Source organism: Lepidochelys olivacea (genome assembly GCF_965140295.1).
Source record: "Lepidochelys olivacea isolate rLepOli2 genome assembly, chromosome: 1".
NCBI lineage: Eukaryota > Metazoa > Chordata > Testudines > Cheloniidae > Lepidochelys > Lepidochelys olivacea.
This window is the reverse complement of record NC_140411.1, coordinates 298,226,650-298,251,123: the sequence shown is the minus strand read 5'-3', so window position 1 is coordinate 298,251,123 and position 24,474 is coordinate 298,226,650. Positions and strand designations below refer to the sequence as shown.

Sequence of the window (24,474 nt, the reverse complement as noted above, 5' to 3'; positions counted from 1 at the left end):
AATGGGCAAGAATAAAAACACTCTTCTAGTTTAACAGAAAGAACCTGCATTTGTCATTTAATGCCCAAGCAGATCCCAGAATATCCAAATGTCAATGAAAGAAATTCATAGCGTGCTGTTTACATAGCAAAGTCAAAATCCCAGCTTTAGGGGACAGAAAAGCAGATGTGTGCATAGTGTCAAGTTAATGGGTGGGAAGTTAATCTCTCAAACTCAGGTCTTAGGCTACATCTACACTACGTGGTAGGAGTTTGATTTCAAGCTCATATACACGAAGCCCTCACCAAGCTAGTGTGAGTAAGGCAAATATAAGATTTTAGTGTAGCTATGTTGCACGGGCAGCGCAGCAGAGCTTAGCCATGCAGAGTACAAACCCACCTGAACCCTGTAGGTATGTACTCGGCACAGCTAAGCTGTGCTTCTGCAGCCAATGGTACCACAGGCACACTATTTATCTTTGTGCTAGCTCTCATCAAACTAGCACCAGGATGTGGATGCAAGCTGGGAATCACACCCCTAGCTCATAGTGGAGACGTAACCAAAGAAAGCTTGACAAGAGTTATTGGAGTGGAAAAAAGTCTCGGATTTGAAGCCACCAGTACAGTTCAAATCCCTAACTAAGACAGAAGTCTGGGTTTCGTTAGTTGCAAGTGGGGACATTATTTGGACCAGCAGTTCTCAAACAGGGGTCTGAGGCCCAGTGGGGGGCTGTGAGCAGGTTTCAGGGGGTCCTCCAAGCCGGGCTTGCATTATACTCATTGAGGCCCAGGGCAGAAAGCCAAAGCCATGCTGCCCTGTGCCCCACCAACCAGGGCTAAGCAGCTTAGCTTCACATGGCCCCCTGTGGCGTGCGGCCCCGTGCAGTTGCCCTCCTTCTTAATGTAGGCCCTGGCAGTTGTTGTGGCACAGCTGGGCTGTGGAGTTTTTATAGCATGTTTGGGGGGGTCTCAGAACGAAAAAGGTTGAGAACCCCTGATTTAGACTGTTAGGTTCTTATACTTGTCAGTCCATCTAAAGAGAAATCATAGGCTTTAACACTGTAGCCAGTCTTGCAATCCTTTATTCATGAAAGTAATCCTTACTCTGTACGTAGCCCATTAATTCCAGTGGAACTACTCATATGAGTAAGGATTATTCACATAAAGCAGAAGAGCTGCAAGCTCCAGCCCTTATCAAACGGGATAACCAATCAATAGTACAGTGTTACCAATATGAAATGAGGTAGCACCAACAACATGAAACATAAAGCATGTTGTAATGCGGGGTGGAAAAGGAGGTTCTTGTAACACCCCTTGCACTTTTTCAATACATTAAAATATTGAATGAAAAAGAAACATTTACAGTTAAGCAATTCAAATAAGTATCCTAAAATTAACTAGCACAGCAGTTCTCAAACTGTGGGTCAGGACCCCAAAGTGAGTTGCAACCCCATTTTAATGGTGTCACCAGGACTGGTGTTAGACTTGCTGAGGCCAAGGGCCAAAGCCCGAGCCTCACCACCTGGGGCCAAAGCTGAAGCCTGAGGGCTTCAGCCCTGGGCAGCAGGCTTCAGGCTTTGGCTTCAACTCTGGGCACCAGGGATTAAGTTACAGCCCCCCGCCTGGTGCTGCAATCCTTGGGCTTTGGTTTTGTGCGTGCGCGCACACACACACACACACCCCCACCCCCACCGGAGGCTGCAGGGCTCAGGCTTCGGTCACCCCTCCTGGGGTCATGTAGTATTTTTTGTTCTCAGAAGGGGGCCATGGTCCAATGAAGTCTGAAAACCTTTTGAAGGTTTTCTCTCCCCCCACCCCACTCTCCTGCTGGTAACAGCTCATCTTAAGTGATCACTCTCCTTACAATGTATATTTTTTCATGTGTGTATATATAAAATCTCCTCACTGTACTTTCCACTTTATGCATCTGATGAAGTGAGCTGTAGCTCATGAAAGCTTATGCTCAAATAAATTGATTAGTCTCTAAGGTGCCACAAGTACTCCTTTTCTTTTATTAAAAGTAAATGGGCCATTGTACAGCATCACGATACAGAGACTCGGCTGATGGCCCTCTCACACCTGTAAATGTGCTACATGCAAGAAAGCTTGTCCCATTAGTGTGAATTCTGGAAGGAGGAAATAAATATATCTGACATGAAAATTCTTCATCTCTTTGCTGTTTGGAGTCTCACAGGGTTGGAACTAGAAAACAAAAGCAGAGATCCCCACAGTCAACCTGGGTAAGCCTTAAAAGACATTCAGTGCTGATAGATTACTACAACTCAGTCACCTTTTGAAAGTACAGACTATAACTCATGTGTATACAAGTTTCTTGCAAAAAGAAATGAGTTATTTATAGATTAAAGCTAGTTAATAAATCCTTAGTTTGCTTTAGGATTGGCTCATAGTATTATGTCAGTCCCACATAACATTCTGATAAATAAGCTGAAGAAATGTGGGCTTGACAGAACCACCATTAAGTGGATACAAAATAGGTTAAACAACTGCAAACAAACTATAGTTAGTAATAGTAGTAACTATTAATGGAATTATGTCAGATTGTGGGAGGTCTCAACTGGGGTTCCACAGGCATCTGCTCTGGGTCCGGTGTTGTTTACCATCTTTATTAATGACATGATAAGTATAGAAAGCATACTGATCAAGTTTGCAGTTGACAGAAAGCTGTGGGGGTTACCAATACTTTGGAGGATAGAGCTAAAATTCAGAGGGATCTTGATAAACTGGAGAACTGGGCTATAAACAACAAAATGAAATTCAACAAAGACAAAGCATAGCACCTACCAAGGACAAATGTTAGGTGCTACACTTCGGAAGAAAAATTAAATGCACAAATATAGAATGGGGGGGAACTGGCTTGGCAGCACTGCTTAGAAGGATCTCAGTTGGAGTCAGCAATGCAATGCTGTTGCAAAAAAAGCAAATGCAATTTTAGGTTGCATTAACAGAGGTATAGCATGCAAGTCCCGGGAGGTGATAGCACCGCTCTACGCGGTGCTGATTAGGCCTCAGCTTGAGTACTGTGTCCAGTTTTGGTCACCAATGTATAGACAGGAAGTTGAGAAACTGAAATGATCCAGAGGCAAGTGACAGAGATGATCAAAGGGATGGAATAAAAGCCATATGAGCAAAGGCTGAAGGAACTGGGTATGTTTAGTTTGGAAAAAAGGAGATTAAAGGGGGATATGATAGCGGTCTTCAGATACTTGAAAGGCTGCCACAAAAATGATGGACAAAAGTTGTTCTCTTTTGCCACAGAAGGTAGGACAAGAGGCAATGGATTCAATCTACAGCACAGCAGATTTAGATTAAATCTCAAGAAAAACTTCCTAACTGTAAAAACAGTAGGACAATGGAACAGACTGCCTCTGGAGGTTGTCGAAGTTTCTTCACCGGAGATTTTCAAAAGGACGCTGGACAGCCATCTGTTTTGGATGGTTTAGACACAACAAATCCTGCCTCTTAGAGGGAGTTAGACTAGATGACTGATGCTGTCCCTTCTAACCCTATGATTATCTTTGGTGTGAAATCTGAGGTACAAAATGAACTGGGGTAACTGACTAGTCTCTTGAGACTGGAAGCAACCTGAATTTTTTGTGGTCTTTATTGTACATAACTATTTATCAATAAGTCCAACTTGCCTGGGTGACAGTATAGACTGGCATGCCCAAGGGGACTGCCTGTGACTCCATGGTAAGATTGTTACTGTGCTTCAGAAGTTCACATTTGTTACTGGGTTGGTGAAGTCTAAATTATAGAACAAACAACCATCTGGGGACATCTGTCCTGCTTTTCCAACTGTCTGCCCTAAGGTTGGCACTCGTGGTCATGAACAACTCCATACAGCGTGATCATGAGTATGAAAATTTATTTTAGACTTCAGTGGAACATTCTGCTTTGCAAAAAAACAAAGACTTTTAGTTCATTTCCCAAAACTGGCAACATTAGTCAAAATGCTTGAATCAGAATGTTATATCAGATAAATGGCAAACTCAGTAATCCATAAAAACATCATATCATCCTGACGTGCAAAAACTTTACTGCAAAGTTTACAATAGATTAAATATGAAATTCCAGTGCATTGCCAGACAGTGAGATTCCTGTAGGAGACATAAATGTTACAAGAGAAATGATGTAATTGTAGATAATGGACTAGCCCAAAGAAAAACACAGCATTTTCCAAGCACAGTAAATGAAAAAGAATTGCGGAAAATCAATGAAACCCAAGTCACTTAGCAGATATACGCAGACAAGTTGCCAAATACATGTTGAAATAGAAGTTCAAGCCTTTTCCAAGAGTTGAAGATGGAATTTGCCTGACTCACATTCTGCAGATACATGTCAAATCATATAAGCAGAAATCTGTCTAAAACACTTCCATAAAGAAGTAAAGGCATATCAAAAGTAGATAGATCTCATAAGCAGATCTCATAATAGAAAAAGATTACAAAATCAAAGTCATCTTCTCTAACACATACCTCTGTGATTCTCATAGACTTTAAGGTCAGAAGGGACCATCATGATCATCTAGTCTGACCTCCTGCACATTGCAGGCCACAGAACCTCACCCATCCACTAGACTAGAGTGAATTAAACAAAAAAATCAGCATCGGACAAACAACCCATTCCATGGATCAAAGATGTTCTGCATGAGTTAGGCAGTTGTCTGTATTAGATCAAAAGAAAAATACATTTAGGTTATATGGATGAACAATTCTGTCTACTATATGGAGTCTGTTTGAATAGTTTAAAATTTCATTAGGCTTAACTAACATACTTGCTACCCTACAAGAGTAATGGAAGAAATTAAGAAAACCTTACAGAATTTATTGATGAGGTATATATGAATACACATGTTACAACCTGGTGTTTAATAGCACCTTTGAACAACACATGGACAAGTATAGCAGCAGAGGCTACAGAAACATGAAATTAACCTTAGTTTCCAAATTGAAAAGGGTTCAGAAAAGAGCTACAAGGATAGGAGTTTGGGAAGACACACCTTGGACTTAAGAAGCTGAATGTATTTAGTTTATCCAAGAGAAGATTAAGAGGTGACCTGATTGTAACCCACAAATGTCTACATAGAGTAGAGATTTCTGACAGTAGATAGCTCTTTAATCTAGCAGAAAAAACCATAACAAGATCCAGGGGCTGAAAGCTGAAGCTAAATAAATTGAGACTAGAAATAAGGCACAAGTCTTTAACAGGGAAGGCAATTAGCCATTGGAACAACTTACCTAAGGACATGGCAATATAGGTGGCAGGTATAAGAGGCCAGGGAAGACTAAGCCTCCCCAAACAGCTGACCTGACACCTTTGGAGCACTCCCACCAAAAAGGTGGGCACCCCAGCTGTGGCCCTGTCAGCGCTCCACCCGGCTCCCGCTCATCCTCTTCCCTCGAGGCTCCACCTCTTCCCATCTCTGCTCCACCCATGTGGGGGCCTCACAGGATGGGGTGAAGAAACAGGAAGCTTTATGCTAGGAGGGACCAATCAGCAGCTGGCTGCTAGTCAACTGATTCTTCTGAGTCAGTGGTTGTAACCTCTGCTTGCAAGATATCAGCTGCAGTTTCCCTATATAGCCTTGCAGCATGGTAGTGCAAAGAATAAGGCTCATGCTTGGCAACCCTACAGGCCTGACTTCAGGACGCATGGTGCCTGACAAATGATGAGTACCCTTTTAGATTCTTTATAATTATTAACAACAACACTCTGCCATTATCATTAGTAATTTGCACTGGCAGGAAGGCCCTGGTGGTAGAAAGTTAATAGCTTGACTTGGAGGAATACAGAAAAAGGGAAAGACAGCTTAGGCACAGACATTCAGTGATCCAATGAGAGGCGATCCAGCTGGAAGGTTCCAATTTTGCAGTTTTTATCTTGAGGCAAATGGGGGTGGTGGGTGGGAGTAAGTAGTAAGGCTGGAGAGACAGGAAGGCAAGAAAAGCAGAATCCTCAAATTTAGAAAATCTCCACATGGCTACTGTTGTGAAGAATATGGATGTTGCTCTCAAAAGAGGTAACAGACTGTCCCACATCATAGAGCTGTTTCACAGCAAAACATCCTTGCATCCAGCAAAGAAAAAATTTGTGCTGCTTCTACCTGCTTTCAAAAGTGAACGGGCCTACCAAAATGGACTCTGGATAGACAAATTAATTCCGCCTAAGAACAATGCACAAGATAAAGCAGACAGTTTCGTGTACTTCTAACAACATGTGGAGAATGTTAAAATCAAAAGATAGTACTAAGTCCCTAAACCGATATTCATCAAGAGCTCAAATTGCCAAAACAATCTAATGGGGATATCAGGAGAACTGATGGAAGCCATCCATTTTGACTGTTAAAAATGAACTGGACAAAATACTAAAACTATACTACAAGGAACAATCTTTCATTTGCAAGATGGACTGGATGATCTAACATGTCCAACTTTTGTAAATCTTCATTATGAGATATTAATGCTATATCTTTGGAAAGCGGACTTGTACTGAATTGACTAGTCTCTCAGGTACTGTAACTGTAATTGCCGCAGAAAGCTCCCACTCAACTGGTGAAATACATTGGAAACATGTCCAAATGTTCCAATCTCACCAAAAGTACCATAACGCGTACAAAAGAATGACAAACATATCCTAACAGGAATGCCTGTTATGAAGTTGTGGAATTCAGAAATTACAACTTAATATGCGATTTGCATCTTGTGTTGACAGAAAGTTGTGATATTTAGTTTATGAGGGAAAACAATATTCATGTGTGTTACATGGGAAGATGTACTGTACACTATAGCACATTTTCATTGTAAATTGAGATTATAAGACTTTATAGGACAGGGGAGCTTGTCTTGTTATTTGTTCTTAAAACCCAGTGAAATAAATAAAAGCTAAGAATCTATATTTCTACCCCTCTGTCACTCTAATTTAGAACTGCCTATGCCCAGGTTAGTTCAACTCTGAGAAACAGGAAAAAGTTTGCTACATATGTTTCTGTCCCTTGTTACTAGAGATGGCAGAAAATTTTTGAATTTCAAGACTGATGAAATTTTGAATTTTAAAAATCAAACAATATGCTTCAACAAATTTTTCCACTCATTTTTTCCCTTTTTTGATCAACTATAAACCTGTTCAAACTGTTTCAAAATTTCAATTAAATATTGAAATTTGAAAAAAGGGGTGTTTTTTTTTTCCAAAATTTCCCCTCTCCACTTTTTGACCAGCTCTATTTGTTACTACCTCAGAATGAGCCACACACAAATATGACAATATTCAGAAGTCTAGTAAGGACCACTTAACACATAAAGATAAAAAGTTACTTGGTCACATTATGCAACAGGTGATCATTATTCCCATTAATGCATAAACAGTTTTAAAGTTCTATATCCAAGATATTGTGCGCGCTTGGAAATGTGAATATGATTGGACAGGAGAGGAAAATTTAATTCAACTGCTGATTAAACACTGATTTAACTTAGTTTAAACAGCATTAAGCTTTCCTTAAATATGACCATTAAACCACTTAAACAGATAATCTCATCTACAAGTCCAATTGTCTGAACAAAGTTGTTTATATATTATGGCAACTAAATCGAAGCGGAAAACTCAAGTCTCAGCTCATATGAATTATCAAAAGATCAATATAGCTGAGCATTACAAATCACATGAATAAACACCTTCCACATTAAATAGAAATAAGGCATGGGAAATTCACAGTAATATATACCAAAACCTGAATAACCTATAAAAACTCTTTAAAATATTTAAGGAAACTGCATATTTTTCAGTCTAACCAAAATAGCATACAGTAAGTCATTTTCCTAATACTCATGCTATTCTGAACAATTTCTTTATTTTAAATGGGATTTCAGCATTATTATTTATTAATTACTATGTTTCTCAGCACTTCCCAATGGAATGGTAAAGACTACTAAATACTACATAAAAACAAAAATAATAAACTTGTTTAACATAAGACTTCAATTTAATTTTGAAACAAACTGAATCTGCCAAATATCTCTGTAGAGCAATTGACTAGACTCTATCAATGATTGCCTCAAACCCAATTACATACCATGGAGTCAAATTCCCCCCATATTTACACAAGCTTAAATCTTACTGAGTTAACTGGGAGTTGCACATGCCTGAAACGGACAAACTCCTTTTGAAATAATATATAATTAAATGAAACAATATATAAATAGAACCATGCAAATTAGGAGGCCCTTATAAGTTGGTGTATCAAGAGACAAAGAATAAACAATATAATCTAAGACGTTAACACTTCACAATACAATGTTTAAGTTTGAGTTAACTCAATGTATATTAAGTTTTAAGCTAATTGATGAGGTAGTGATCAACATGCTAATGTTTAACACTTGGGTTCTACACCATACAGATATAAAGCCACAAAGACTATCAACAAAGGGATGCTAGTTACACAAAGGATCTATTTACACTTCAAATACAGCCAACTCAGACAACCTAGTTACAACACTGTTGCAATTAGCAGTGTAGATGATAACCATGTCGCACAAGCTTGCTAAAGCTTGGGATATGAAACAGTTAACAAACTTTTACATGTCTGAAGTTTTAACACATCTACACTATAAATAGCAACCACATTGTAACTAGGTTGGAAGTCAAAAGCACTGTAATCAGGTTTTGTAAATTGGTTGCATTTGCAATATAAATGGGCTCAAAAATATACCAACTACACAGAGAGAGAGAGAGATTGATCTTGCATACATTTTGCTGCATCATATCATACAAACTTGCAAAGAAAAGGACAGGATAGGCCTCTGAGGAAGCTATCAGCTTGGAAGCAGAGATGAAAGGTCTTATTAGCACATAAGGTTTTTATATAGCTTAACTCAGTAGTTTTCAACCTTTTTTCATTTGTGGACACCTAAAAAAATTTTAATGGAGGTGCGGACCTTTTTGGAAATCTTAGACATAGTCTAAATTTAGTTTCACCCTAGGGGTCCGCAAACCACAAGGTGAAAACCACTGGCTTAACTCATATTTTGTATTTAAATGCAGAGCCTAGCTAATGAGTTCTACAGTGGTATTAGCCTAGTTATTTCAATATTTTGTATGGACTTACCTTTCATTATTTTGATTTTTTATTTATTTTCAATTCCATGCCAAATAAAATTTGTTCTGTTTAAGATATCTGGAATGGTGATAGATAATGGTTTGCTTGTAAACAAGCACTGTTTGATACAAGATGAACAAAACTCTCTTAAGATCTTAAGGAAGGCTGGGACAGAAGAGAAATAACTACTGGAACAGTCTGTGAAAAGTGAGGAAACCCAGGGTCTCTTCCACAAAATGGTTCTGAAAGGAAGTTGGGATAGGCCAGCAAAGACACAAGGAAAGTTTAAACACCTGAAGAAGAGTGATAGGCATGGTTAATGACCCATATAGCACTTCGGTGAGTACACACATATAATCACCTTCTTCCCCAAACTTTCCAAAGTACAGAATGGGACACAACTGCCCAACTCAAACCAGAGCAAGAAATTATCGAAGTAGTAAGCCTGACAGCAAATCAGCTAGTTCTTTTGCTATTCAGTGGCATTTACAAGCAAATGGAGATCAGTTTCCATTTTCAGTCTTAGTTCAGATGCACTTGTGTGTCAAATATAACAAGATACACACCATGAGATTATTTTTCTCTCCCATGTCAGGAGGTGGTGCTGCTTCATGTGGAATGAGCCATAAACCCAAAAGAAACCTTATAAAAATCACTGATACACATTCTGATCCATTTCAACACATTAATTTAATGTGGATAAATGTAAAGTAATGCACATTGGAAAAAATAACCCCAACTATACTACAATATGGTAGGGGCTAATTTAGCTACAACTAATCCGGAGAAAGATCTTGGAGTCATCATGGATAGTTCTCTGAAGACGTCCACGCAATGTGCAGCGGCAGTCAAAAAAGCAAACGAGATGTTAGGAATCATTAAAAAAGGGATGGAGAATAAGACTGAGACTATCTTATTGCCCTTATATAAATCCATGGTGCGCCCCCATCTTGAATACTGCGTACAGATGTGGTCCCCTCATCTAAAAAAAGATATACTGGCATTAGAAAAAGTTCAGAAAAGGGCAACTAAATTTATTAGGGGTTTGGAACAGGTCCCATATGAGGAGAAATTAAAGAGGCTAGGACTTTTCAGCTTGGAAAAGAGGAGACTAAGGGGGGAATATGACAGAGGTATATAAAATCATGAGTGGTGTGGAGAAAGTAAATAAGGAAAAGTTATTTATTTGTTCCCATAATATAAGAACTGGGGACCACCAAATGAAATTAATGGGTAGCAGGTTTAAAACAAATAAAAAGAAGTTCTTCTTCACTCAGCACACAATCAACCTATGGAACTCTGAGCCTGAGGAGGTTGTGAAGGCTAGGACTATAACACGGTTTAAAAGAGAACTGGATAAATTTATGGAGGTTAAGTTCATTAATGGCTATTAGACAGGATGGGTAAGGAATGGTGTCCCTAGCCTCTGTTTGTCAGATGGTGGAGGTGGATGGCAGGAGAAAGATCACTTGATCATTACCTGTTAGGTTCACTGCCTCTGGGGCACCTGGCATCGGCCACTGTCGGTAGACAGGATACTGGGCTGGATGGACCTTTGGTCTGACCCAGTATGGCCAGTCTTATGTTCTTATAGATTCATAGATATTTAGGTCAGAAGGGACCATTATGATCATCTAGTCTGACCTCCTGCACAATGCAGGCCACAGAATTTCACCCACCACTCCTAAAAAAGACCTCACACCTATATCTGTGCTATTGAAGTCCTCAAATTGTAGTTTGAAGACCTCAAGGAGCAGAGAATCCTCCAGCAAGTGACCCGTGCCCCATGCTACAGAGGAAGGCGAAAAACCTCCAGGGCCTTCCAATCTGCCCTGGAGGAAAATTCCTTCCCGACCCCAAATATGGCGATCAGCTAAACCCTGAGCATATGGGCAAGATTCATCAGCCAGATACTACAGAAAATTCTTTCCCGGGTAACTTGGATCTTACCCCATCTAAAAACCCATCACAGGCCATTGGGCCTATTTACCATGAATATTTAATTACCAAAACCATGTTATCCCATCATACCATCTCCTCCATAAACTTATCGAGTTTAATCTTAAAGCAAGATAGATCTTTTGCCCCCACTACTTCCCTCGGAAGGCTATTCCAAAACTTCACTCCTCTGATGGTTAGAAACCTTCGTCTAATTTCTAATCTAAATTTCCTAGTGGCCAGTTTATATCCATTTGTTCTTGTGTCCACATTGGTACTGAGTTTAAATAATTCCTCTCCCTCTCTGGTATTTATCCCTCTGATATATTTATAGAGAGCAATCATATCTCCCCTCAACCTTCTTTTAGTTAGGCTAAACAAGCCAAGCTCCCTGAGTCTCCTTTCATAAGACAAGTTTTCCATTCCTCGGATCATCCTAGTAGCCCTTCTCTGTACCTGTTCCAGTTTGAATTCATCCTTCTTAAACATGGGAGACCAGAACTGCACACAGTATTCCAGGTGAGGTCTCACCAGTGCCTTATATAACGGTACTAAAACCTCCTTATCCCTACTGGAAATACCTCTCCTGATGCATCCCAAGACGACATTAGCTTTTTTCACAGCCATATCACATTGGCAGCTCATAGTCATCCTATGATCAACCAATACTCCAAGGTCCTTTTCCTCCTCCGTTACTTCTAGTTGATGCGTCCCTAGCTTATAACTAAAATTCTTGTTATTAATCCCTAAATGCATGACCTTACACTTCTCACTATTAAATTTCATCCTATTCCTATTACTCCAGTTTACAAGGTCATCCAGATCCTCCTGTAGGGTATCCCTGTCCTTCTCTAAATTAGCAATACCTCCCAGCTTTGTATCATCTGCAAACTTTATTAGCACACTCCCACTTTTTGTGCCCAGGTCAGTAATAAAAAGATTAAATAAGATTGGTCCCAAAACTGATCCTTGAGGAACTCCACTGGTAACCTCCTTCCAACTTGACAGTTCACCTTTCAGTAGGACCCGTTGTAGTCTCCCCTTTAACCAATTCCCTATCCACCTTTCAATTTTCCTATTGATGCCCATCTTATCCAATTTAACTAATAATTCCCCATGTGGCACAGTATCAAACGCCTTACTAAAATCTAAGTAAATTAGATCCACTGCGTTTCCTTTATCTAAAAAATCTGTTACTCTCTCAAAGAAGGAGATCAGGTTGGTTTGGCACGATCTACCTTTTGTAAAACCATGTTGTATTTTGTCCCATTTACCATTGACTTCAATGTCCTTAACTACCTTCTCCTTCAAAATTTTTTCCAAGACCTTGCATACTACAGATGTCAAACTAACAGGCCTATAATTACTTGGATCACTTTTTTTCCCTTTCTTAAAAATAGGAACTATGTTAGCAATTCTCCAATCACACGGTACAACCCCTGAGTTTACAGATTCATTAAAAATTCTTGCTAATGGGCTTGCAATTTCTTGTGCCAATTCTTTTAATATTCTTGGATGAATATGTTTTGGTGGAACTTATACCCCGACTTTTGTCCTTCAAAAATATTTAATAAACTGTCACCAACTCAAATATCCCAAATACTGTTTAACAAGAACTTCCTGGATCTGTGTGGAGGCACTTCACACTCTCACTAGAGGAAGAAGAATACAGAAACACAGCCCTATCCTGATGGCTAACAGTTGGAGAGCTTTCTCCTGTTCATCGTGTATGGGACTATTAGGAGAGTTAGTGAGAAGAACTGGATTCTAAAGTCTTATTATGCTGATCACAACCAGTTTTCTATCTCCAGTTTGTGAGACTCATAGGGTATAATTAAGTATCTCCCCCCCAGTATCTGGTAGAGATTGTATCATGGAGCACAAATTGGTCATGGTTCAAAACTAATAAAATTGAGATGATGACGATGATAAGGTTGGCAAAGTAACCAGAAGATATGACAAAGATTATATTGATCCCTTTGCTAGGGATGAGAGATAGGACGCATATCCACTCCGTGCCACTCCAGTACATAATTCTGAGGTCCTGGTAGCTTTTCAGTTGTTTTTAGATGATCAAACAGCAGTGGTGACTAGGACTGCTTTTTTCAATATACAGTGAGTCAGGAGATTGTGACCTCTTCTCACAGTTACAGACCTTGCTACCATAATCCAGTCTGCTGCAATACACTTTACATAAGGCTACATCTGAAATCAACTGGAAGCTAAAGTGAGTGAAGTATGTGTTATAGACTGCTTAATAAGCGGCTCTCTCCCCAAGAGCACATGAGACCAACCTTCTATGATCTCCATTGGCTACTAGTTGGTTTGCTGGTGAAACTTAACGTGTTAGTTTAGTCCTATAAGCCTGAAAAGGTTTGGGACCTGCCTGTATGAGAGCCAGCATCTCTCCTGTGTGAAAATACTGCAGTTGAGATCACCTGTAGCACTCAGGCTGAAATCCCTTTGGTTTGTAAGAGCAGGTCTGCAGACAGGTCATTTTCTGTGAGGGAACCTCAGATGTAGAATTCACTCTCCCACACACACCTCATGGTTTGAAATAATAATAGCTGCCAGAATTTGCTGACCTTTGTGGCATGCTTAAAAGACTATCTATTTGCATATGTGTCCAGGGAGAGCAGAAGGTGTGTGGAGTTTGGGGAAAACTGAAGTGTGGAAGTTTTGTTTCCTGCTGACTGGCTGATGAGGTTTGCTGCTGTTCTGCTCTTCTTGTTTTTATTATGAACTGTTTATACAATGATTTGTCAATGCACTCAGAGCCTGGGATAGGTGTCCAAATCCAAATAAATACGTATATCATGTAAGTGTCACAATACAATATAAGATGTATGTGGAAATCCCTCTGTGTACTTTCAGAGGGGTCACATACAGAGGTGAAAGCTCAACAATACATAGTCAAGGTTGTGGTTGCATAAAATTGGTGAAAGACAGTGACAGTAGAATTCATAGGATCTCTGCAGAGAATATGTCCATGTTTGTCCTAGAGAGTTTGGAGTGTGACATTCCCCTCAATCAGAAAAGAGAGAATTTTCAAGAGCAATTTGCAACTATGGTATCTACTTTATGATAAGGAGTCCACAACTTTACTTTCTAAAATGTTAGCTTATATCCATGAGGGTGAAACAAGAATTAGATGCAACCCACCTATTATCAAGTACAATTTTGTCCTAAGAATTCATTGTACTAAGAATTTAGAGATATTTTTGTATAAGATAGGTATATTTTGATGGGGAAAATAACTAATTTGGACAGGAGTCCTCTTCAAAGAAATCAGGTTCAGATATATCCATATTACATGAAGCATTTGGGGACACATGAGGTTTGTCTTAAATAACTGGGATAACAGAAGCCTAGCTTCTCTGAACTGAGTCGTTGGAAGTGAGACCTATGTTATTTAAGAAGATATAGGACAGGAGTGGGCACTATTTTAGCTTTGACTAGCAAGACTGAGGTGGCTTTAACAATAAATCTTTTTCTTGTTTGTGATGGAGAAGAGATAGTTCAAGCCTTTGGTGCCCAGAATGCAGGTGAGCTATCAAAGACAACTCTGGGAGAAAAAGAGGAGAAAGTCATGCCTCTAAGGCAGGGGTGGGCAAACTATGTCCCGCAGGCTGGATCCGGCCCGTCAGGGCTTCGGATCCAGCCCGCAGGATTGCCCCTTGTGGTGCCGCAGGTCCCTGCGGCCCGGGAGGGAAGGGGGTGCAGAGGGCTCCACGCGTTGCCCTTGCCTCCAGGCATTGCACCCCGCAGCTCCCATTGGCCGGAAACAGGGAACCACGGCCAATGGGAGCTTCGGGGGAGGTACTTGGAGGCGCGGCAAGGACAGCGCGCAGAGCCCTGTGCCCCCCACTTCCCCAGGGGCCACGCAGAGACGTGGTGCCAGCCACTTCCCAAAGTGGCGCGGCGTGAGGCCAGGGCAGGCATGCAGGGAGCCTGCCCTAGCTCCTGTGCGAGCTGCTGCCACCCCGGAGCTGCTTTAGGTAAGTGGTGCCAAGCTGGAGCCCAAAACCCTCCTGCACCCTGCCCCCCAACTCCCTGCCCTAAGCCCCCTGAACACCCCCTACACCCCAACCCCCTGCCCTGAGCCCCCTGCTGCACCCTACACCCCAACTCCCTGCTCTGAGCCCCCTGCAGCACCCCGCACCTCTCCTGAACCCCAACCCCCTGCCCTGAGCTCCCTCCCGCAGTCCACACCCCTCCTGCACCCCTGCGCTGAGCCCCTCCTGCACTCCACACCCCTCCTGCACCCAATCCCTTGCCCTGAGCCCATTCCTGCACACTGCACCTCCTCCCACAACCTGCACTCCCTCCCGCACCCCACACCCTAGCCCCAGCCCTGCATACAATTTCCCCACCCAGATGTGGCCCTCAGCCCAAAAAGTTTGCCCACCCCTGCTCTAAGGGCATGTCTCACTTTAGAGTCACAGGTTCATATGAGTTGTTGGTTCTTCAACTGTTAATGGTTGCTCTTCCTTGATTTCAGTTGAGGCAGATACCTTTGATCACTCAGAAGCCACCATACACAATGACTGAGTTTTGCCATGAGAGGCAGAGAGATCCTGTTAGACATGCTCACATGATATGGTCATAAAGAGCACTAAATAATTTTCCTATTCTTCTATTTCACACATTTAAATGTCCCCTTAGGTAGAATGCCTGACTAGACTGGGGCGGAGGGGGAGCCTAACAAAAGATTGTGAAGCAAACCTGAGAGCTTAAACAGGCAAAGTGAGACTGAGGAGCCTTGAGACAACTGTGTTGTCAATAAAATATTCTCTTAGTTACAAATGGCTGTTCAAGTGTGACATATGCAAAACCCATTTAGTTAGAGATTGGCCTTGTCTACAAGAATGGACAGTGAGGGAAAGTTAACAGGAAGCAGGCCAGAGTATGTGAGTAGTAGTGTCAGTGAGAAATCATGCTGAAGAAAGGAAAAGCGAGAGCACAAAAGACAAAACCATGAGAATCAGGGAGAAAGTAGCAGAGAAAAAAATCAACTGAAAAATCCAAGTGAAAAAATAAAGCATTCAACTCCCAGTTCTCTCTCATTGCACTGAGTGCCTGGAGAGTTTGAACAGATTCCTGTCCTGTCTTTTTTGCTTACATATAAACATAACAATACTTAAGTTTTACTCAGTGAGTAAATTCCTGTCTCTTATGCCAATTTGTGTTGGTGAGGGATGACAATACTAGTAGTACTTAAGTATTTCCGTGACATATTATGGAGATTTAGGGTTACAGCTTCATCTACCAGAATAGAGGATTCCTAATGAACTCAGAATGTTTAAATGTTTGTCAGCAGCAATTAAATTTGTCCAAAGAGTGATTGTTTGTCAATTGTTGACAGTTGGTAACATTTTTCCTATCTTTTCCCCATCTGATTGTAAGCGGAGTCAGGATGAGCTCCACCCTGACATCTGGTGGTGAGTTGTGGCAAGTTGTGGAAAAGAACATCAGGGACTGATTTCATTTGCATATGCACACCCACCCCCCCCCCAGCATGAGCCCATAGCTGCCCAAATGGTCACTTTGGCTGCTATGGGATCCCCAGTTTCTCTGTTATTGGGGCAGGAAAAATAAATTATTATCCTGATTATGTGAATCAAGGACAGTGGAACTGTACTTGGCCTTTTGTTATGATGGAGGGACTTGCCATCAACTACGTAGCACTCGCTAGGCAAGGGACATGGGTCCCAAAACTCAGTGAATTGTGAGAGGCTGGGGACAGGTATTAGTATCTGGTGGTATAGCCCCCTGGTAAGAGCCTTATATGCTAATTGCACTTTCTCCTCTCTCTACTGTGGAATATCAGAGCTAATTTTGATTCTATTAGCAGTCTAGTTACACGCTGCTGAGCTGAATTCGCTTTGGGCCTATGGTGCACCAGCACTGAGGCTCCGCTACTAAAAGCTGAAATCACAAAAGAGCTAAACTTACTAAGAGCTGAAATCACTGAGTGTAGTGTTAAGTACTGGGGAGCCTGAAGATATATTGCGGAGCAGTTTGCGAGACAGCTGGAGCGGCTCATGGGACGGCTGGCAGAGCGGAGCGGCTGGTGGAGCGGAGTAGTTTGTGGGATGGCTGGAGCAGCTCATGGGGGTAGCTGGCAGAGCGGAGCAATTTGTGGGATGGCTGGCAGGGTGGAGCAGAGCTCCATGGAGAGGTGGGCAATCGGCTTTGGATCACGTAAGGTGCCCCTTAACCCCCACTCCCTCCCCATCTCCACCCAGGTCGGGAGGTAAAACTCTGCAGATAAACTTTCGAACTCTGGGGCTGCACTGACCAGGGACAGAGACTTCTGGGTTGTTGGACTTTTGGGACTTTGGGTGACTTTGCGGGACTCAAGAACCAAAGGGAAAGGACACACCCCAATTTGCTTGGGTTGTGTTAGGAATCCTGTTGGTGGTGTTTCCCCAACATAATGCCACATTGTTTCTCTCTGTTATTAAAAGGCTTTTGCTACACTCAGACTCTGTGCTTGCGAGAGGGGAAGTATTGCCTCTTGGAGGCGCTCAGCAGGGGTGGTAAATATTTGTCCCAGGTCACTGGGTGGGGGCTCGAGCCGGTTTTGCATTGTGTTATTGGAAGGAACCCCTAGATACTGAACCCGGCCCTTGTTGCTGCCAACTTTGATGGGTAGAAGGGTTACATGATATAATACTGATGCTCATGTACGTTATATGCTTAACTGAGCTTCTGCACACTGATCTCTTCTTCAGAGTTAGGAAGTAACTATTAGTTAAAATTAAATGTTACCTAAAAGGAAAATTTAGCATCCAGTGACAAGCACTGTAAAAGTTTTCTTTGAAAACCCAATTTATTCCAACTCACTAGTACTGTTGTACTTTAACTACATTAAAGAGGGAAAAACCAAATACCAGTGGGCTGTTATCTGTATAATGTAATTCCAGATGAGTCTAACCACTGGCATATGTTAGTACCAGTTTCTGACGGCCATCCAATTTTTAACCAAATATAATTAAAAATAACACTTCAGTAAAACAAATTCCAGGACTGTTTACTTTTCTTGAAAAGAAGCAACTACACTCCTACTTAGTAGCAGACACAATTGTTTTCAGAATCCCCAGAAAGGTGATCCACCCACCCCCTATTAAAACAAAACAAACAAAACCTCTTGCACTGAGTAAGTTCTGGAGATCAACGCTTGGGCCCAAATTCTCCCCCCTCTCCCAAAATCAGAATAGCCACATTTAGTGTGGAGAAGAGGGGCGTTACCAGAAGGGTCTGAAAAAAATTCTCTGCTTAAGTGACAGAGTTGACAATTAAGTTACTCTGAAGACTATTACACACCTGACACTGCTTTAGTCCTTACCACTTCTGTTTTTCTATGCTTCATGGAACAGAAGATCCAGTGGCTTTATGTTCAGCAGAGTTTGGGTGTGGCAGAGACAAGCTGGGATCTGTACTACATACAAGGACTGCACCTGCAAAAAGGCTCCACGTATCCCTACATATACTCCCTTCCCACACATACAACCCCACAATAGAACCATGCTGGATTTGGAGTCCTCTGCAATGAAAGAAGGGGATAACATTTGGCAAAAGATTGGCCAACCCATCCTTCCAGCTGCGGAAAATGGTTTATATCTCGCTAGAGTCCAACAACATATCCCTGTGTCTGTCTCAAGAACAACACAATTCTCCTCAAGGGGCTGAGCCTACTGTTTCTACAGCATTAAATAGTTTAATTTTTTTTTAATTCTCACTTTTTCTTTAGATAGGAGCTACCTTGAATTGAAGACTCACTCCAGTCATGATTATTAAATAACGGTGTCATCTACTATATTGAAATATTCTTTTCAATAGTATTTCCCTGTATTTCTCAATCAACTTGTAAAATTAAATGAATTTTTACCTCTTTTGTTTTTTCCTGTCTGGATAATGTTTGAGAGGCCACTTTGGTCCACATGCAGCCAGTGACATCCACAGGAGACCTTGTTTCCCACTCTTGTAGGAAGCTAAAATTGACTAATGCAGTAAAAGTAAAAACAAAAACAAAGAAATAGAACTTACGAAAATAAAGTTTGAAATTTTAGAAATGACTCAAAAGATGTAAATTGTCTGCTTGCAAGTGATCAGAAGTCCAACTGTGAGCCCACTTAACCTCCTGCCTTTGACTGCATCCCCAACTTTCCTAATTATAGATTCTCTCCTGCAATTATTACAAACTCCCTAATAACCTCTTAACCTCCCCCTGCCATTTACATCCCTGAACCTAGTGAAAGTTCTGCCATGTAACACATCAAAAGTGCACACAATTTGTCAACAGCCTTTAAGCAACATTCCCTCGGTACTGTGCAACCATATATGCTCTTGGGAGCAGCTTACACGGAGGTCAGAAAGAGCAGCAGAAGCTTGAGAGGGTGACTGGAGTCAGGGATGCAAACAGGAAGAGGGTAGGAACTTAGGAGGCAGTACTGAAGGATGTGGATGAAGTCAGGGAAGTGGAGAAAGATGCCAAAGAGATTAAGTGGGTATTGAGACCTGGTTTACCAACTAAACTTCTGATCACTCTCGGGTACATTGTATACATCTTCAGAGCAATTTTTTAAAAAAATTTTAATTTTCCTGTAGCATTTTTAAGTCCTGTTTTTTCCCCTTAACTTTTACAGCATTGGTCCATAGCAGTTCCCCTGAAGCATATGAAACTGGAGAACATAACTGTCATCACTTGGCTCAAAACAGCCTTTCAAACTTCACTCACTTCTAATTTCTTGGGAATTGCAATGAGGGAAATTCTCCCGCACCTTTCACTTCCACATGCCAGGCTCAAGTAACTGGGTTTAACATGGAGAAAATGGGTCCCACTAAGAGACAGGATTTGTCCCAATATAATTACAATAAAGGGTTATAAAATAACTAAGGGCTAAATTCTACTATCCTTACTCACAGTAGTACTTTCTCCATGATTAGTCCCATTTAAAACTATACATGACAAAGACTGGCTGTTGACTATACAACACAAATAAACTAAAAAACTGAGAAAAATATTTTTCACTAACTTCTTTCAGTTCCAATAAGCTTACATATTATTTATAAATACAATAGGTACAAATATTTCAGATAGTTGTGCCTTTCAGGTTAGTGATGTCCCTTCAAGTAGTGAAAAACTGCTTTACATGGGATGGGAGTTCCTAGATAATGAAAACTGTAAAAGGAGAAAGATCTATTTGCTGCAGCTTATTATACCAATCTAGTCTGAGCACCTTTCAATAAAACATTAAACATGATGAACTTCTCATCCTCTCCCAAGAGGGAGAATTGTACGTGCAATATAGTGTTTTGTTTTGGTAGAGTTTTGGGTGGAGTTGGTTTTTCATTTTTTATGATGTACATCAGTATTTATTAGGGATGCTTCAAAAGCAAGATTGGATATGCACATGAAAACAGTCTCTGGTCTAGACCGTTTACTTTTTCAGCTCAAATAGTCAATGTTTTAGGGCTAGACCAAGTCTGCAGGCTCAGGTCTGAGTATACAATAGCACATAGTTACACCATCCCAAAAGGAGCACATGGAAGGAATTGAGCAAAGACACCCCTCTGAAGTATAGTTTCCTCTGGGGCTCCCCTTTTAACACTGTCGCAGAAGGGAGTATGCTATTTGTCAGCCTTTTGTAAATTGCTGCATAATCCCCCCACTCACATCCAGCTAGCTCTGCTCTATTTTCTGCATCTTCCTTGCTCAAGTGCTCGTAGGGAAGAGTATAGTATATGCAGCCCTTGTGCCCCCAATGCCCAGACCTAAAAGCCTTACTCCTTCTACTTGCATGCATGGCAGCACGGGACTAGGCCTGTACACAATCTAGTCCTAAATTAACATAGCAGCAATTACACAATCATATTTTTAAAGGGAAATGTTTTATAACATTGTGCTTGGATGGCAGGTCTACTGAACATAACAGCCCTCACTCTATGGCCTAGTCTACACTTGGAAATTAGGTTGGTGTAACTACATCACTCAGAGGTGTAAAAAAATCCAGACCCCATAACACCTCAGTTAAACCGCCTCTCGAGGAGGTGGAATACCTATGCTGATGGGATAATCCCTCTCGTCGACACAGGTAGCGTCTTCACTGAAGAGCAGCACGCTGCTGTAGTGTTTTAAATGTAGATAAGCCCTATATCTTACTCCTTTACCACATCTGCAATATGTTCTAAGTGGTTTTTTTTGGTTTGGTTTGGTTTAACTAAAACAAAAATATACTCTGTGTCAATACGTACTACTTGATATTAAAAAGCTCTGAGATACAATTTTATCATTACAAGTTTAGAATGCTTGATCTATAAAATACCAAATATTAGACAGGATAACTTAAATAACTGCTTTATAATGTCATCCTCGTTTTAATATAAAGCAGTATTATCACAGTGAAAAAACAAGAAATTGACAAAAGTGGCAAAAGAAGAAGCCAGTGTACATCTTCAAAGAGTGTTGGGTAGTTTGTGATTTGTAAATAAAGAAGAAAAGGCCAGTTCTCATATTTTGTAGCCCAGGGTGGGAATCAGAAGAGTAAATAAAACAAATCTACTTAGCTTTATGGCTCTCATGAGCTCAGTATATACGTGGCCTAATTCTGTTCTCACTGAAGTCAACAGAAGGTTTTTTTATTTACTTCAATGCAGAAGATTTGGATGATTGTGGCACAGGGAACACTGGGAGCTTCTCTTCTTCATCTTCTTGTCCTACAGCATTTGTGGAAGCAGACGAAGAAATAGCCAGGGAAAGGCTAGTGCCTGTACTATCCCAGGACACCACATCACTAGTTCTGACTTCTTACCCGTCTGTACATATATAATGTTTAATGCTGATTTACAGCATCACTTAATCAAAACACTGGTTTATTGTATTTCTGAGGCAGAGTTTTTTCTGTGTTAAAATGCCATACCAAACAATCCTATAATATGCCAGTAGCAGATCTTATGAAAATGGCATGCGTATAGCTCACCAAAAAAGAATCATCAATACAACACAGTGCCAACACCTACACATACTCCTGGCATGACCAGCTACCTCGAATAATGCTTGAGAATTTCAGACTGAGCTCTGCTGCAAAGGAGCCTCTTTCAAACAGGGAAAGAAATGAATGAAGGAGAATAGGAAGCAATAACCAGCATGCTTACCAGGCCACCACAGAGGCTGAAGACAGCCGTATGTGTCTCCTGTGCATTGACATGCCCCCGGTAGAAGCAGTGGCGCAAGTCAGAGGAGGGCTGCTCCTGTGGGGACCCCACATGCATCACTTTATAATGAGCAGCAATGAATCCTGCATCAGTGCTCAAGTTCAGTTGGAAGAGCTGCCCATAAGCATTGAGCTGGTAATGTGTCCTGAAAGCAGCAGGCTCCCCTGGTGCCTCCAAGCTCCTTTTCCTCCTCCTGAAGTGATGTGTGTGAGGGAAAACGTCTCCAAATTCATTCACTCGGGTAGGTGTGACTATCTCGTAGGAAGAGAGTTCCTTCACTAAGGTCTCTGCAACAGGAAGAAAGAGAGCCATCCTTACCAAATAGTGTGGAAATAAGCCACACTTTTATCCAAAATTTGCCCACTAACATGCAGCTGCCTTACTTGAGGAGACATGGGTCAGGAAGGAGACTTTGGGTCTCCAAAGGAATCCCTCCTGTGTCTCCTCTCCAGGAGACATACATTATCAGTGCATACACACTCCAAACACTCGTACATACTGTAGGTACCAGCTCCCACTACCGTACACACGACCGGCCTCCTACACCCCCACACACTGTGTGCCCCCCCCGACCCCCAGCATGCTTAGCAGGAGGCTGAAGACTGCCCTGTGTGCCTCCTTTCCATTGACATGCCCATGGTAAAAAGCAGAGGCGCAAGTCAGTGCCATTCACATACAGTGTGTGTGTGTGTGGGGGGGGTAATGCACCACACTCAGCCTGCCTCCCACAACCCAACTCACAGACCCTATGCCACACAGTCCCTACTGACCCACCCCGCCAACCTAGGCTCCACAGCCTCCCCACAGATGCCCCCCCCCCACTGACACGAGGTACTACACGTTCACTCCCACTCCGTTTTGCGCCCCACACATTCAGGGCACACACAACCCCTCTCTCCTTTTCACCCCCTCCCCCCATTCCAGTTACACACACCGCACAAACACACACGAATATGCGCTCCACACTCACACGCGTGGCCCCCCACACACGCACCGCGACCCGGGCACGTGCTGAACACACACACACACACACACACACCCCTCCCTCCTTCCCTGCACTTACAAACGGGGGGTGAAACCCCGGCCCCCCTGACATCAGCGGCACCATTCCCAGCGCCCTCCAGGGAGCCGGGATTTCCCTCCGCGTGCGCCCCGCCACCACCACCCGGGCGCCGCGTTCCTCGAAAGCACCGCGCCGCGGTGTCACCTCCAGCTGCCCGGGGACGCCCCGCCGCTCGGGGCCGAGCCCAGCCTTCTTTGTTGCCGCCTGTTTACCTTGCGAGGGGTGAAACCGGACTTCCCAGGACTTGGTGATGAGAAGGGAGAGCGGGCACAGCAGACCCGCTAGCCACTTCGCAACCCGCATGGCTCGCTCCGGGGGCGCCCCGCCGCGGAGCTCCCCCGCCCCCCCGCGCCCCCCCCCGCGCCGCCGCTGCTCCAGCAGCAGCGCCCGCTTCAGCAGCCGCAGCCGCCACCCGGCTGGGCCGACCCCGCACGGCTCGGCTCTTTCATGTTCCTGGCGCCCACCCTGGTCCCCTGCGTTGTCTCTTCCTTTCCCGGCTTCCCCGCTACCCCTTCAGAACGCTGCCCGCTCCGCAGCCCCTTCCCGGCTCCCCCCCGCCTGCACTCTGGCATTCGCTCTCGGCTCGCTCTCTGCGCCGGGGTGGGCGAGGGCGGTTCTTCCCCTCCTCCCGCAGCCTGTGGGGAAGCGAGGAGCAGCATGCCAGCTTCACTCAGTCCATGGCCATCCCAGGACCCCCGATCAAAGAGACTGCCCGCCCCCTTGGGGCAGGGACCTGGCCAATGAGTGGAGCCGGCTCACTCCAGCCACTCCATCTCACACACACACTCTCTCTTGCTGTCTGACACAATCAGGCACCGCAAAGTGTAATGAATAATAATAATCACTCCCAACTACAGAAACCTACACATAAGAAGAAAAGGAGGACTTGTGGCACCTTAGAGACTAACAAATTTATTTGAGCATAAGCTTTTGTGAGCTACAGTATGTGTGTGTGTGGGGGGGGGTACGCACCACACTCAGCCTGCCTCCCACAACCCCCTCCGATGAAGTGAGCTGTAGGGCACCCGAAAGCTTATGCTCAAATAAATTTGTTAGTCTCTAAGGTGCCACAAGTACTCCTTTTCTTTTTGTGAATACAGACTAACACGGCTGCTACTCTGAAACTACACATAAGAGTTCATCTCAAAGTGCTTTCATGCCTTCGC

The 24,474-nt window shown here is 42.7% G+C and overlaps 1 protein-coding gene across 1 annotated transcript in view; it reads right to left on the bottom strand.

Annotated features, from left to right (window-relative positions):
• The window catches only part of ADAMTS20 (ADAM metallopeptidase with thrombospondin type 1 motif 20), a 171,226-nt gene extending 147,604 nt beyond the window's left edge, over positions 1–23,622 (bottom strand). Inside the window, exons 1-2 of the mRNA XM_084639016.1 lie at positions 23,521–23,622; positions 22,186–22,532 (exon numbers count right to left, since the gene is read on the bottom strand). Coding sequence (XP_084495142.1) covers positions 22,186–22,532; positions 23,521–23,611 — 438 coding nt within the window. The 5' untranslated portion in view covers positions 23,612–23,622. The remainder of the gene's footprint in view (positions 1–22,185; positions 22,533–23,520) is intronic.
• Positions 23,623–24,474: the final 852 nt, after the last annotated feature.